Source organism: Antedon bifida, chromosome 10, assembly GCF_963402885.1.
Source record: "Antedon bifida chromosome 10, ecAntBifi1.1, whole genome shotgun sequence".
Classification (NCBI taxonomy): domain Eukaryota; kingdom Metazoa; phylum Echinodermata; class Crinoidea; order Comatulida; family Antedonidae; genus Antedon; species Antedon bifida.
Window position 1 is genome coordinate 20,231,149 of NC_136235.1, and position 17,287 is coordinate 20,248,435.

Consider the following 17,287-nt stretch of genomic DNA (forward strand, 5'->3'; position numbering starts at 1 on the left):
TTCCTCAAAATGACGGTCATAAATTAGCATAATTATGACGTAACCATAAGAATGACGTAATATGAAGGAATTCTTTGATCATGGCCATTAATACGCTCCACGTTCTTAATGTGTTAAGAATGCATATACAGTGGAATGCTTTGCGTTGCGTTCTCGTAAGAACCGAAACAGATCGTAGTTTAATTCCGCTGAAAAGGGAATGAGTGTAGCACGTGTACAACATGAGGAAAATATATTGCGTTTTTCCATGGTTGGGGGTTAGCTAAGGTAAACGAATTACAGTTTTTGAAATTTCATCACGTATTTGATTATAAGGAGATAGGTCGAGGGTTAGCAGATACTTGCTGACTACCAGAATTATTTTTTGTGCTAGTAGGTAGTCACATGATTCCGGCTCTACCCATTGTTGTGTGGAAAGCGATTTTTATTTTTATTAAAGATTGGTTTTAAACACATTGAATAAAACGATAATTGAACTAAGATGACTTCATATTATTTTAGTCACTACGAACTTGCCAATAAAAAGCTGAACACACTCTTCAGGTGAAATACAATCATATTATATCGAAAGTATTAGTGGACCGTCATACATTGCTAGAATGAGGAACACCGTGAGGAACTCATGTAAACAAATTCATCACGGATTCACCATGTATACCTGCGTATTTTTTAATGTTATAAATATCTTCAATCGCTTGAAATAGGGCTGTAAGAGTTTCATGTGTCAATCGCAATTATGATAATAACAGTCGCACTTACACTTTGAATTTCACGATTTCCTGGTTCGCTTGAAATAGTTGTTATGGTAACTTGAGCTGTCGTAATTGTAACACTGTCTATCGCACCATGATCGCTCTCGGTAATAACATGTTTTATTTCGGTGTGCCTAATCATACCAACACTTAATATTTCTATGATCATACTCTAGTTATTGAACTAAAGTGTAGTTCTCACTTTGGACGCAACACAATAACGTAGGCGCAACGCAAGTGAGTTTACCAATCACTCGAGTTTTGTATCAATCGCGTTGGGCTTATGTAATTGGTTTGTCTCTAAACAAACGCTTGACTCTTTCAACAGCGAACCGCTTGCCGATGTATTCCATGCCATATTGGAAGACACCAATCATCCTCTCGACATTATCGGCTCCGTTATCGTTAGAATTGGTAGGATGAGGACGGTGAATGCACAGACGGACCGTTACAAGTACTCCTTCTACCCAGTAGGGCGGATACGAAATTATAACAAAAGACTCTTTTTTCCTTTATATTTATTTAAGGCAAGCCAAGATAATTATGAGCATTGTATTATTTCCATTATATTGGATAATAAAAGGAATCTGTATCTGTTGCGTTCAAGTTAGCACCAAAGCTTTTTAATCGATCAACTGAACTCGGCTAACTTAACTCGGCAAATTGGGATTCGGCAATTTGGAATTGGGCAAACTGAGCAGATACGTAATGATGGCGTTCAGTACGAAGTGTGTATGTGTGTTTCTTGTACCGCTTGTATTTATTTACACGTTGATTTACTTGTTTTTACCGCATAATATGATGTATTTAATTGAAAGACTGGATAAAGGTAATAACTTCACTCAAAAGTAAGTATAGTATTGTATAATGTTATCGAAATTAATTCATTTAAACGCCGTGATTGGGGCTCACCCTAGGAACAGGAATGTGCGGATTCTAATGTAAAGTAACAGGGCGGGGAAGATTACTCAAGCGGCGAAAGAGGGCATTCTTGGGGTAATAAATACTTCTGCTGACTAGCGTAATTATTTTTACTATACAGTACCCTACTAGTCTAAGTAGGTACATGGACATTCGTGCTCTCAATTTACTGTTCATGCTCAAAGTTTCACAGAATGTCACCGATAGAATCTGTTTGAGGTCATAATTTCAATAAATAATAATACATTTATGTTATATATATATGTTATATATCGATGTATAATGTTTTTATTAATTTATTAATTATAATATAAATTATTATTATTATATAATAAATTAATTTATCCAAAATGTAAAATGCAGGAATGTATAGATTATAATTTACATGATAGAGTTGGCGGGCGAGTCCTAGATTACTAAAACGGGGAGGAGATAGGTCTATTCGAGTGTTTGCAGATACTGCCGACTACCTTTCGGCGCAGTTCCTAAGGGTGGGGGTGGGGAGATGTGTCGACGCGGGGACATGTCCCCTACCCACATATTTTTTAGTGGGGGATTGTCTCCCTCATGTTTCAACAGCAAAATCACTAAATTGTTGAAATGAAATAGAAAGTAGCCTAAGACGCATCGAATGTAATTTTAGAAAATACAATATCTAAGGAGAATAGATTTTGCGTGAATCAGGACCAGTGCCTAAAAAGGTGCGTAACTCAAAATGATTGTATTCTGCCGGGGGGAATTTGTATGTGCTCAGAAATCGATTGAAACGACCTATAAATAATTACTCAAAGAGCGAATCATCCCCCTAGACCCCTTGGCGGCCCCCTGGCCCCTAGCCTAATGTTGCTCGTTTCGCTCGCAAAGTATTTCATGTTTGATACGCTCACACCCCACTTTTAAAAACGGATCTGCGCCGTTGTATACTGGTATAGTCATACGATTCCGGCTCTACCCATTGTTATGTGGGATTTTTACGTTTGTTATATTCTTACCGTATACTTGTAAATATACAATGGTACAGAAAATGTGTTTGTTGTCACAGTATGTCCGTGTCTTTCAGATTGTTCTCGGTATAATATGCGGCTCATAGTGTACATAATAATTATTATAATAGTACATTAGTAACGGAATTTATTATGATTTGTAACCACGGTTACACAACAACATTGGTTAAATTATGATAATGGACAAATAAAGCATTTCAGTATTCAGTATAAATATCAATTGTCGTCATTGTTTATAGCTCAGCGAATGTAAAGATGACGGAGCCTACAGCGAGAAAATCATTGCCAAGAATCGATATTCGACAAGTCTTGTATAGACACATTAACCAAACAGCCGCAAATGTAACAAGGTATTGTATAAATAATTAATAAAACTGCTTCTTACCACATTTTCTGGTTCTTGTCTCACTCTTTCTTTCTTTTTTACAGAAACCGTTTAAAGCGCTTCTCACCATATAGATTACTCCGTGTCTATCGTAACGAGCTGATACAAAATCAAACATATACCGAAACAGCTCAGGCCAATGGAGAACCGTGGATAAAACCCGCGGACACGTGCGCTGTCCTCGGAAACTCCGGAATCCTACACGGGAGTAATTGCGGCTTGGAAATTGATGCGCATGATCACGTGTTTCGTTTAAACATGGCGCCACTGGAAGGTTTCGAGGAAGATGTTGGAACAAGAACGACCTTAATAACAATAAACAGTGACGCGGGAAGAAGTTACGGCTGGTGCTCACAAAATAAAAATGATTGCTACCAAACGAAATCTCGTTATCTGAACAATTTAAATAATTCTACCATTATATGGGTAACAAAAGCAAGTACTAGATACCTTAAGATGGGTACTGTCAATGCCCTCCGGAAGTTGAAGCCGAACGTTGTGTTAGCGAGACCAAGTAGCTTACTAAGCAGAGCGGTTAAAAGGTAATTTCAAATGAAATAGACTACTATATTTAAAGAAAAGAACGGGTTTTTCTTCATTAACTTGTAGTACATTTTAATTCAAAAAGTTAGTGCTTAACTAACATATGATAATTTTATTAATGCTGATCTTGGGACTTCTGTCCTGGCCAAATCCCAGGTGAATAAAGAATTTCGTAGCCTACATATTATTTTTTTCATGAAACCAACTCTTTGTACGGTTGCTTTTTGCCTCAGAAACAAATTCAAAATCACTACCATGAGCAACGAAATGAATAGCCAATGGAACCTAGCCTATTTTTTCCGTTAATACCAGGGAAAAGTGAAGAGTTAATACTTTTTGTTTTCAGTTGTTCTTCGTTTGTTTTTTAGGAGATGGAACATTACATCATCACCGTCATCTGGCCTTTACTTGTTTTCTCTTGCTGGGAATATGTGTAGCAAAGTGTCACTGTATGGATTTTACCCCTTCAACCAAACAGCCAACGGGAAACCCGTCAAGTACCATTATTACGGCGGAAGCGCATCTTTTCAAAATGGTCACCGCATGCCAGCGGAATTTACGGTTTTAAAACAGCTAAATGCGTCTGGTATTATTAGATTGGTGACATCGCCTTGTGCGTTTTCCTAACTTCCTGACATGTTCATTTATTTAGGCTTGGTTCTTCTAACTATGACGCAACGCAAGAATGATTTAATCGCACTTTTGATATGACGTAGATTTAAAATTTAATTTCGTAAATATGGAACGTTTAACGTTAATTTAACCGGAAATATCATTGAACTCAAAAGAGATTCAATATTGTTTAAATGTTCTTTGCATTGTGAATAAACACTAGTAAAGTTAAGCCTAGTCTAAACTGAATTTACGGTTTGCAATCTCTAAATTTGCTAGTTTTTGTTACTTCTGCAGTGTGTCAACTGGTCTCGACTGGAACGAAGGGAAGTTGTTTTTGCATAATATTTAAACTAGAACATTTTTAACCTTAATAACAGTATAAAAGAGCTACAGGTAAACCGTGTTATCAATACAAATTGATGCAAAAATGTATGTAGGCCTATGCGTCAATTAGGTTGTTTTTGAATAAAAATTAGAAACGTATATTCAACATTTTTTTAAAACTTGACTTGACTTAAGCCGACCGCACCAGATCAGGTCTGTGTAATGGCTTCTACTCCAAGACTTCTTTCCATTTTAATCGGTCTTTGGATTGTCGTACAGCTTCTGGGAGTCACGGATTGTATTCCTCTGGTTTTGGTGTCAGCTCTATTACAATCGTCCCATCTTTTGGCTCAGTCTGCCTCTCGGTCTTTCACCATGAGTTAGCGCTCCAAATACAATCTTGGAATATATTGTGTTAATGTGGCCAAAAAGAAGCAGTCTTTTTCTGGCGACCAATTCAGTTATTTCTAAACAAATCTAATTATCTTGATAACATTGCACTTATTTATTATATTTCTAATTTATACTTTATACTGGTAGTATCTTACAGGACTCGCTGGGGTGAACGTACCTAATAACAATATACAAGGCAAAAAGGTCCATGGTAGAGTGTTGCGAAATTCATGGTGACAGCAAAAATCTTTCCTTGCCTTTTTTATTTGTTTATCTTGTTTGTATTGTATATGGCAGAAAATTGAATAAAAAAAAATCAACAGAACAAACTTATAAATACAAATATCACGAGTCACACACAAAAGCCTATTTTTAATATTTGTAGAATTCATGAAACAATTACAAAATGAATGAGCTATCCGGTCATCTTGTTATAGTTAGAATAAAACTAGTTTCGTTCTCAAATGACGTTCATGATATATCAACATATTTATGACGTAACGATTAGAATGACATAATAATAATCAAGCTGCGCTTTCATTTTAACCAACTTTTATTTGTTTTTTTTCCTACGATTGGAGGCTAATTGGTGCATTTTTATGTTTTTGAACATTTTCAAGAAAATGTGTTATAAAGTAAACATTTGTCAAAATGCTAACCTCTGAAATGAACCCAAAAACGATTTGAGACTAAATTAAAAAACTGACAATAGTCTATTTATATATGCGTGCTTCATATGGTAATTCACCGTTACGTCATAATATGCATATTCATGACCGTCATCATGAGGGAACACAACTTGTATTAACCTGTTTACAACCAAAATGACCAGTTAGCTCAGTCGCCCGAGCGTCGTGTTAACAACACGTATGTCGTGTTAACAAAAAAAAATTAAATTTGTATGTCTTAATGCTGTGTGTGATTAGGCTAATTTCACTAAAACCATGTGTTTGCGAATTTGGTGTAATGTAATGTAACCAGCCTTTCAACAAACAATAGTTTAATTTGAATAACAATAGAACAGTAACGCCAACAACAAACGGGTGAATTTGAAAAGATGTAGGTGTTTTAAAACTACTCGTATCAAAAAAACCTGTACATTAAATTAAATTATGTTTTACAATTACAAATCACAAATTATAACTCTTGCCTCTTGTAGAAAAATGAAGTTTTTTGGACAAGTAGTTCTCGAGAAAATGCAATTTCAGTTTTAATGGAAGCCTAATTTATATAGACATTCATCCAGGTAGTAGTAAGTTTAAAAAGATATTATGTAAATAAATAAATATAAAAAAATAAAATAAATATCATGGAAATATTAAAAAAAGGGCTTTTTAAAAATCGCAGTTTCTGATTAGGATGTCAAAATAAAAGAAAAAAAAAATTCATTATTTTCCATTAAAAAAAATATATCCGTAGAGGTTCGAACCCACTCTAGAGAGAGAGCTGAGAGCACTCAAACCTGAGCATTACCCGTTACGCCACAAAGTATTCATGACTGAACAGCTGATAATAGTCTATTTATACGTGTATTACGTAATTCATCATTACTTCATAAATATCGTATTAACCTTGTTAAAACCAAAATGACCAGTAGTTCAGTCGCCTGAGCGTCGTGTTAACAACACGTATGTCGTGGGTTCGATTCCCACGCTGGTCGGTGGAATAGAGTTAAAGGTATGCGACCACTGTGTTTGGGGTTCACAGAATTATACGTCCCCCTTTCCACCACACATCATGAGGCGACAACATCAATGCATCTGGTGATGTGCTGGAAACGACCCCAAAAGGCTGTGGCAGGGCCTTAGTGCTGAGGCAGGGAGAGCACATTTTTTTTTATACTCACGCCACCTGTTTTTCGATCTCGTAAATTTTATGTTTAGCGCCCTCAATTTTCAGAACACCTGCGTTATGTCAGAAGAAGATTGTAAAGCAATTAAGTGTAAAGATATAGCGCCACCAACATTAAAGAAATGTTACGTCATAAGACAGTAGTTTTTTAATTACACCACCTGCCAATCTTCTGAGCGAAATATGGCGAGGAGGTGCGACCAAACGGTATGTCAACCTGTTAAAAAGCATCTCAATCTGGACTAACTAACGCTTATATTTTGTCTGTTCCATGTAGCTGTATTTACGTGATGTATGTTTTTGTCTAACACGATGTTCTGTTGAAAAATTTCGGTGAAACCGTGTTTGCATTATGGCTCTTTTAAGTGTTCGTGGTAAGTGCATACTAATATTATGTGTGGCAGCTAGGCAGCATCCCTTCATCATATTGACAGATGAAAGATGTGATGCGGTCGCCCATTCATATTCTGTTGTGGCTGCTAATTATCATTGTATTATTACTATGTGTATCCGTGTAATATCTATATCGTAATATATATTAGCCTAACAATATGTTTTTAAGCCTACTACCATCTGTCGTAGTGTTTATTATAATTGGCGCACGTCTAAAATGTCTAATTAATATTGCTGTGTCTGCTAAATATCTATTGTTATTATTGTAAATAAATATAATAATTTCATAATATTAATATGTCTTGTTTTTGGCTAAAGTTATGGAAACAATATTATTAGTAATGTTTTTATCGTTTAGTATTTACTATTAATTATAGTTATATTTAAAAATTATCTGCAATCAAGATTCAATATAATAATTTTTTCATGTTTTCATTGAATGTTTACCTGATAAATAATAATTTTTGTTTATCATTTTTATTGGAGGTCAAAGGTAATATTTGATAATCCAATATATTATAGTTTGGTATAGGTAGTACAACTTGAAAATATTAATATTTTATTGAATACAAGGAAATGCACATAAATTTTTAATAATATTTAATTTTTAATTATTTTAAATTTATATTGTGTATATAATTATTAAAGCCACATCCCAAGGTTTTTTTGATCTAATTAAGGTCACAAACTGCATTTTATGTAAATTTAAATACTATATGTATATATTTTTTCGTCTTTAAACATTAAAAATATGAAATATGAGTAGATTTTAATGATCTAAGCAGCCCGCTATAAATCCCAGAATGCATTGTGTGCGGATTGATATATTTGTTTTGCTTCTTTCGATTATCCGTGAAGGCAAACAAATAGAAGAATCGTAACAGGGTTGTCCCCAATTTGTACGGATTCTGCCAGAAAAAGAAAGACAATTAATGCCACAACTAGACAACACCAGACTACCATACAGTATGATGGTTGTTGTGAAAAAAGTCTTTGCATGCTTTGAAACATGTGTGTATGCGCAGTTGAAATTCAAGTCTACTTTTTTTTATTAAGACTAACTGACATTTATTCTAGCATGTTAAGAAATCATGGTATCTAATACTAGGTCACCTGTTACGCGCACGACCCTTTAACATAGAGGACCATACCGGCATCATTATATTATAGGAACTAGGCGACCTGTGAGAAAAGTAAAATTTGTAATTGTTTATTTTGTAAATGATGGATACTATTCTTCATATTTGTTGAGAGATTGTAAGCCTTATAGAAAGGTTAATGTTAAATACAGTCCAATTGATTGGATCGTTACACATCTTTGTAAAACAAACACAGAACATGTTTGTCAATTGTGGGGGAGTAGATAACGATGCGACTGATAATATTTGAATAGGATGGCTTCTTTATTGGTTAAAAATTAAAATAATCTGATAGTCGTGCAATGGTTTAACTGTACGCCATCGCAAATATTTAAATACGATGCAGGTACCATTTTATTTTTTTATTTAACAGTATCGTCATTTCCTCGGAGTGAAAACAATAGCAGTGATGATACCGAATCTAACCATATCATTTTCAAAACTTCATATTGTAGTTGTATAGGTTTATTACATTTTTCCCCATTGTTTCTTTTCTAGAATTTATATCTTCAACTAAGCCCGAAAGATACTAATAGTGTATATGACAGGTGCTTTATTAAACTCTTTATTGCCATAAAAATCTTATATTGTTTGTCACAGTGTGTTGATCAAGGAACGTCCTTTTCATTCTTTACCAAAAGTCGCTAACAACTGCCTCCCGACAATTAATATTGATAGTCATTAAACTTTTTTTATTGTCATTAAAAACTAATATCGCTCAGTACAAGGTTCTTCTTTATAGCATCTCATCAACTCCCAAACAAAATGCACTACAACTTGCTCTCAACAACTCTTTCTATTGTTGGCAATACATGTTGTATGAAGCTCTGTCTACACTATCAAACTTTATGTGACAAACAATTTCAATTATTTTCTTGTTAAAAATTATATTCCCATTTTCAGTCAAATTAGACAAGCTCAACTCATAGACAGGAAGGTTCAAGGTTTTTTTTTGTCCTTTTCAAATTAGAGACTTGGTGTAGCAGAAGTAGACCTTCAAACTACTCTAGCTCATGATGATTTTAAAAAGACCAACCCTCTCTCCCCCCACTCACCTCCTATCCACCATTAAGATCCTGGCTTGGTAGAAAGGGTTGTTACCATTCTACAACAATCCTTAATTAAGTGACGTCATCGTAATACAACAAATATTGTCACTGTTAAAACACTTGATGAAGGATACCATATCATAATAAATTGATAGATTTTGAATGCGAAAAAAAAAGTTATCCAAGTTTAATGACCGAAACACAATGAAATTGAAATTGGAGAAGATAATTTGACCTTGAAAGGTGAGATAAAACCAAAGAAAACGAAATAAACACAGATGTTATGCTGAAACAACAGTCGCCATTAATGAAATTCGTGATCACCATTAATTAATTACTACAAAGCAGTATACTGATACTATTCAAACATAACTGATATTACTAGCCACAGAGCACTGTATTATTAGAACCAACCCACAGGGTCCAGGGAGGTTGCGATAGTGGTGCGACTCCGCTCTTTTGACAGTTAAAATGAAATATACTATATTTTTTTTCTTTTTTTATCCATCTACCATTTTTTAACAATTCTATTAATATTTTATATGTTTGTATTTTATTGTTATTATATTTTATCATAGAGATATTCACTAATATCTCTGTGGTTTTATCAAGGGCTCTTCACTGGGACTGGATAGGCCACCCTCATTAAATATGGAAATAAGTAATATTTATTTCTGTCAAAGTATTGGTTTTATGTTAGCACTTTTCTGAAAATAACTGGATGCGCCCCAGGCCCATAATACTGCCAACTCTCCAGAAGTAAGAATTTGATGTCTACAGGATACACACATGTATTCCATTCCACATTAGTTTTTTTTAAATATTCCAGTTATTAATGAATTTGACTTGAATCATAGTTTATTACAGTTCAAGGTCATTGCACTAAACACTTAAAAACAGAATTTAGATGAGACTAATTTTAATATTTGAATATTAACATGCTGTTAAAGGCATGCCTTAAAGAACACCTTTGGTATCTGTGTGTACTGTAGTGGCAGTACTGTTTACTGTATAAATTATTATTATTACTCCAGTTTATCCAGGTGGCAAAAGCGACACTGTGTAAAGCTACACTATCAAACTCTATGTGACAAAAAAATGTGATGTGCCCATATATGGACATGATGATGTCATCAATACCTTATTTGGGAATATCACTACCATATTTGGGCACATCACACACATCAACTAGTTTGATAGTGTAGAGTTATAGAGTGTTACAAAACTCCCTTGTTTGTGTAATATCATTTTATCTGTGATTTTAACTATTCAACTACAGTATGCGCTTTATGCGTGTCATATTCCCAATTACCCTTTCCTCTGATGTCATCATACCCTTCTGCTCATGGCAATTATCTCAATATATATCCTATTATACAATCATAGGATGGATGGGTTCTCTACATCAATGATTTTCTATGGTAAGCGATTAGAAAAAAAATGTCTTAATTAATTTAAAGATTATTCAATCTTTAATGTAATTTCCTAAAGTGTCTTGAGAATTATAGAATATTCAACATTCACCAATGATTTAACATAGAAGTTTTTAACATTTTGTGATGTTCAATATATATATATATATTTATTATAATATCATTGTACAGTTGTTATTTGTGAACAAACAGGTGGGCTTAATTGAATGTGCTTAATAAACCTTCGACTAGAGAAAGTTATTTTGTTTGTTCCAATTTATTGGTAAATAAAAGAAAGATTTGAAAGATACTTATTTTAAGATAAACTTTACTAAAAAAAGTAAAATCTCCCTTGGTTCAGAAAACACAAGTACTGTACTGCATAGTTAATGCATGCTATCAAAATACACATTTTATCTAGACATTTAAGAAAATACAAATTTTCCCTTCTCTGATTTTAGACTAGTGGAGTCTCGTTAAATAGAGCAGTCAGTTTTTCAACTCATGAAATATTCTCACCATTCAACTCATAAACATGAATTGTTTGTATACTATATTACTATCTATTTATTGTATGAAATTAATGTTTGAATATTCATAGTCATCATCTTGAAATAGATTGTATTGTGTTGGTATTATTGTCGGATCGACCGCAATCATCTATGCAATCAAAGGTTCTTGGGCACATAATACAGTTGACTGTGAATTTCTTCATTTCTTCAACACGTTTGTTGCGCTAGTCATGAATGCGAGTCATAAAACTCTCCGTGGGCCATTACTTGCTGTTGGCTGGCATCATTTAATATTACGAAGTGGAAGTAAACAATGTAGGAAATATAACACATTCTGGTAATTCAAAGATGTGTTGTTAGTTGGGGCAATTTATAATATGAGGAGTATCGCTGTATTACACATCATCACTAGGCCGCCTATCAACTTTGTCTGTGCTATATTGCTTGTATCCTTAGGCAAGATGCTTCATTCTCATTGTCTCGTCCTTCAGATGGGATGTAAAGTTAGATATCCTTGGCCTAAAAACCCCATTTACATAACAGTAATGATCACATTTTGTAAACAAAAATCTGTATAAAAACTGCGCTCTTTAAAACAATTTTTAAGGAAAAACTGTTTACAATGTCTGTTCGTAATATGTAATTGTTTGTATCCTTTAGGCAAGATGCTTCATTCTCATTGTCTCGTCCTTCAGATGGGATGTAAAGTTAGATATCTTTGGCCTGAAAACCCCATTTACATAACAGTGATGATCACATTTTGTAAACAAAAATTTATAAAAAGACTGCTCTTTAAAAACAATTTTTAAGGAAAAACTGTTTACAATGTCTGTTCATTTGTCAATTTGCTATATCTTTATAAAATTATTAAATAGTGGTTTATATAGCGCTTTTTTCAGAGACCATTTTTACCTTGTACTCAAAGCAGAACAATTTAGATTACAATCCTGCAAACTGGTGCAAATTAAAATTACAAATATTTTTTGTCAGTTTTACAATCACCATTCACCAAATTGTTGAACTTAATTGAATGAAATATTTTTTAAAAATCAAATAATCTTGAATATTATTCAGAAAGAAATGATTTATAGTGTACAAGTATTGATATATGTTGGAATATTAATATTAACAACATTCCATTTATTAGCAGATGAAGTAAAATATGATCAATGTAGTGTTTGTGTACATAATTTAAACTGTAAATTTAACTGTTCTACATTTCAGTTTTTTATTTAAAATATTCTGTATCATGAACATTTATTTAAGAATATTAAATATTTCAAAAGATCCTATCCTAAAAAAGGGAAACTTGTATGTTTTTGTATTTTTTAAAAATTTTGTAATGTTTAATGAATTCATGATTGATAAATTTTTTATTTGTGTAATATTTAATTTTTGACATTTTTCTGAAATGAATTAGGCCTCTAAATAATAAAATAAATAATTTAATAATAGGCAATAAAAACTCCAATACTCCATTTTTCATTTCATTTATTGATTTCATTACATATTAATTTAATATTCATTAATGAACCTGAACATCTATTCATACTGTAACTAGTAATATTAATTCATTTATTCATATAATCATTATTATTCTACATTATGACAAAATCTACGTACGTATAGACTAGAAATTAGTTGTAGTAGAGATTACAATACAAATAGCCACATTGCTTGTAATTTACTTAATGTTATTGATTACCATTGCATGTTCTATTTGATTGCTAATTAGTTACTTTCAAGGTCTTACATTAAGTGCAGATTATTTTACATGATGTTGTTTTAGGAAAACAGCAAGCAGATGCTCTGTTTACTTCCAATGCAATATTGTCTATTATCATAGGCCTACACTAACACAGCTATTTTAAGTACTGATAGCTCCAAATCAAAAACCTGGATTTAACAATTGTATGTACATGATAAAGGAATCAAATTAATTCAACATAATTATCGTTGGTCATTTGTTTGTCACACGTGTAGTCCTATTAAAACCCCCTTAAAATAGGCCATATTGTGCTGATGATATCAGTGAAACCTTTTATAGGCCAACAGCATTTGTAGCAAATGTTCAAATTGTTCTGTCTTAACACTTTCAGACATAATGACATCATGACATCTTTTAGATCCGCCTCAACTATGCAGACTGTACTTGTTCAGATCAATAAAAACTCCCGGCTTTATAACAAAAGCTTTTTGTCTGTACATGAACATTTTACCATTTTTGTATTGTTATAATTCAAAACCAAAATCTAGGTAGAAAAAATGACAAGAAATATGTACATCTACAGGCTCATTGAGATGAGAGTCCAGATATTCACCATATATTTTGTAGCAGCCTCATAATACTGCTAATAATCAGTATTGGTGGTTTTTATTGCTCTAGTCTAATGTCTGAATATTTACAGACCTTCATGTATAACAATCTTTAATATTTAAATCTAAAGGCAAACTACTAAAAATAATGACAATGCTGTGGGTATCAGATGGATTTCAATGGAGATACAAATAAAATAAGCATTGGAAAAATGACAATGCTGTGGGTATCAGTGGCTGGATCTCAATGGAGATACAAATAAAATAAGCACTGAAAAAATGACAATGCTGTGGGTATCAGTGGCTGGATCTCAATGGAGATACAAATAAAATAAGCAAAAAGCTAAATCAAAACAATAAAGTACTAAATTTAGGCAGAAAAAGTAGCAATCTTTAATATTTAGATAGACCAGCAAACAATATATATAGCATTTGTATAGCACCTTGACCAGTGTACTAAAATTACTACCTGTAAGTATAAAAATTACTCGTAAACCATATTGCGAAATGTGTCAAATTACACAAAATCCCTTTATTTATTATGATTCATGTTATTATAATATTTAATATTTTCTAATGTTTGATTTCTTCATGCTTATCTCTGTATCCTGTGCTTATTCCCTAGCAACTACCAATAATGCACTTAGTTCGGGACTTAGTTGTAAGATTTAATTAGTCTGATGTTTACTCTGAGAGATAGCGTGTGGTGCACATATTGTTAAATTGTCACATGTTTAGAATTAACAATCAGACAGAAATATTTGAGTCGATGTCTGGAACATGTAGGCTAAGATTGGATAAAAATGCGCTTATTTTGTTTTTGATCATGTATAGACTTACAGATATTTTGCTGAAGTTGTCACATGTTTAGGATTAAAATTATCAGGACAGAAATATTTGAGTCGATGTGTGGAACATGTAGGCTAAGACTAGATAAAAATGCACTTATGCGTTAATTATGTGTGTAGTACAGATATTTTGTTAAGTTGTTAATGAGTTGTCAAATGCTTTTAGAATTAACAGTATCAGGACAGAAATTTTTGAGTCATCGTTGTCAATAATAAAGGAGTAATTGAATGTTTTTATTTATATACACCCTGGAGAAATGATTACCTATCCCTGATATGTTTAACACGATAAAGATAAATCATGATCTATTTAAACTAATGAGGTTGCATGCAGTGACTTGGAAATACTAAATAATGAATGCTGATTGGTTGGTTCTATTTATAAATTCATCTTTTTAAACTAGGTTAATCATGTTAATGATCTCCAAGATAATTAATGAGATAAAAATATCACATGGTTTTACTTCATACAGGTTCACATACAAACTCATGTTATAAATGTGAACCTAGTTATTTACCATTGATCATGCTTTCCACTGATCAAGACAAACTAGTCGTGTGAACCTAGCTATTACTGTTTATCATGATTACTGATCATGATCAAACTAGTTATCTCATGTGAACCTAGCTATTTACCACTGATCATGCTTTCCACTGATCATGACAAACTAGTCATGTGAACCTAGCTATTACTGTTTATCATGATTACTGATCATGATCAAATAGAATCAACACAATCAGCATTTGATTAAAGTAATTTCAAGTCATTGCACACACTACCCTATTGGCCCAGCATCATGCACACAAACACCTCATTAGCATAAATCATGATATGCTTTCTACATCAACGATTTCTCTTTATCGTGATAAACTTTAATATCATGATGGATCATTATGATATTTTATACCATATCTAATGACTCAATGTTTTATGTTTATATGTATTGGTTTCAGATTAGGCACTCTATCGACACAAGGCATGCACAGTGCAAGGGCCTATCAATATCTATATTCCGACAAAAGTATTTTTATATCAATTTTAATTAAAAATTACAAAACGTGTTTTGATATTGAAAAAAAGAATTCCTTTTTGTCTCCGTTTTTTTTGGCAACTCTATTTTTAAGCAAACTTTCCAATTAATTTTTCCAATATGTACAGAGCAATATTTATAATATAATTTAGGATTTTTATGTTCCCACGTCAAATGCCTGAGGGAAGTGTTTTGTATTAAACTTGTTCACAGAATATCATGTGTAGACAATTAAACAATTTTGTCTGTCAGTTAAGCCTCTTTTATTGGTTTAACCAAAATATTGAAAATTGTCAAAAAGATTTTGTGTCCGTTTATAATAATATACTGTAAACAATTTCCATTTAAATAATCAAATAAACAAGTATATTCAGCTCAGTATAGATTTATTTTAATTTCTTAAATTATTTTTATAAAGTAGGTCGTTCTGATTATCAATGGTCCATATTTAAAAGGTTTGTAAAAATAATGTTATTGTGTGTATTCTGTAATTACAATTTATTGATCAGCTACATTCTGACAAAAACTAAATCGTTATCAATTCTAATTATTCTACTGATGCATTCTAAAAATGAGGATATGATATTGTAGCACTAACCATGAGTTGTATTTTTATTAGTAAGCTAATATTTTCTGGATCAAAAAGAAAATGTAGAGGTAAAATTGAGAGCCGTAATTATGTAACCATAACATCGGCAAGGGTTCGAGGCTTACTTGCTCCATGGTTCTGGTGGTAGAACTAAGTCTTCTCGTATAAAGACTACAAACCGTAGTGTATACATCTAGCTCATGTGCACTTTAAAGAACCTAGTACATCTTTACTCAGGGTACCCGAGTCTAGGACTCTCTAATCTTCTCTTCCATCTGACACTATTGAGTAAAAAGTGCGATTTATAAAGTACTACTCCTCCCTTATTCGTTGTAGTATTGAGCTGGGATTTGGCATGAATATACTACAGGGACATGTCCTCAAAGCTATAGAGCTGGATTTTTAAATTTCATTAATTCGTGCTTGTTTTAGATGAGTAGGGGTTACCCCGGTGTACTAGTACACACACACACAGCCACTGTTCATAACTGGGCTCATTATACAATTGGGGCTGGACCATTTTAGAGGTGTTTACCACCTTTTGGTCCAATCAAGGATCTTTAGTGAGAAGTTGAATAAATAAATAAATAAAACCAGGAAAGTGAAAGGCAATATTCTTCCATCCTCATCATGGCCGTCTGTATCTAGATAAAAAAAATGGATGGCTCCAATATATATATTATATACCATGATGAACATAAAACGCTAGAGCACTTTGAAATATCCATTATAACAAGTTGTCTCTCAGGAGACTTGTACGTCCTTCGGGGACATTTGTTGCTATTGTTTCCTCATACAAGCTGTTTTTAGTATGAGGTAAAGTAATTGTTTATACTCGGTATCATTTTAGTTTAATTGCTAATAAAAAAAACATGAGTGTGCAGATTAGTTGACTGTGAACAAAAATATGGTGGTATTCTGACTTAACCAGAAAAGACGTATTTTGCACAACACCTGTGCACAAGTCCTTGTCATATTGTAGTGCACATTCAAAGTAATCCTAGCTCATGGTCTCTTGCGTCATAAACGTTCAAATATAGTTATATTTCCTGTATAATCCTGGCCTACAGTATCAATCCAATCTGTCTGTTTTTTAATTTCAATGTTTATTGCTAGGTTCATGTATTAACGTATTTGTGAACTTTTATAACAATGCATTCCATAGAATGGTGATGTGTCCAGGTCCAGTCTTCAATGTTGCCCCGACTAT

At 32.9% G+C, this 17,287-nt stretch overlaps 2 protein-coding genes across 11 annotated transcripts in view; both read left to right on the top strand.

The window, feature by feature from the left end:
- Positions 1-1,201: 1,201 nt before the first annotated feature.
- Positions 1,202-4,703, top strand: LOC144854112 (CMP-N-acetylneuraminate-poly-alpha-2,8-sialyltransferase-like). 3 transcript variants are annotated; one of them, XM_078711998.1, is made up of 4 exons: positions 1,205-1,600; positions 2,917-3,027; positions 3,107-3,604; positions 3,974-4,703. In XM_078711998.1, exons 1-4 carry the CDS (start codon positions 1,461-1,463, stop codon positions 4,230-4,232), a joined length of 1,008 nt encoding a protein of 335 aa, XP_078568124.1. In that variant the 5' UTR covers positions 1,205-1,460; the 3' UTR covers positions 4,233-4,703. The 3 variants fall into 3 exon arrangements, with proteins under 3 accessions (XP_078568125.1, XP_078568124.1, XP_078568126.1); XM_078712000.1 differs by having other exon boundaries at positions 1,465-1,581; XM_078711999.1 differs by lacking the exon at positions 2,917-3,027 and having other exon boundaries at positions 1,202-1,600.
- Positions 4,704-6,895: 2,192 nt separating this feature from the next.
- Positions 6,896-17,287, top strand: part of LOC144854438 (protein unc-13 homolog B-like) — a 128,360-nt gene continuing 117,968 nt past the window's right edge. For 7 of the 8 annotated variants that reach the window (XM_078712396.1, XM_078712398.1, XM_078712402.1 and 4 more), the window contains exon 1: positions 6,896-7,162. In XM_078712396.1, coding sequence (XP_078568522.1) covers positions 7,141-7,162 — 22 coding nt within the window. In that variant the 5' untranslated portion in view covers positions 6,896-7,140. The remainder of the gene's footprint in view (positions 7,163-17,287) is intronic. The other variant, XM_078712404.1, reaches the window with a different exon arrangement.

Coding starts and splice junctions, on each gene's coding strand:
- LOC144854112 (XM_078711998.1), top strand. CDS start 1,461: ATGATGGCGTTCAGTACGAAGTGTGTATGTGTGTTTCTTGTACCGCTT. Junction 1,601..2,916: donor GGTAATAACTTCACTCAAAA/GTAAGTATAGTA, acceptor CATTGTTTATAG/CTCAGCGAATGTAAAGATGA. Junction 3,028..3,106: donor ACAGCCGCAAATGTAACAAG/GTATTGTATAAA, acceptor TCTTTTTTACAG/AAACCGTTTAAAGCGCTTCT.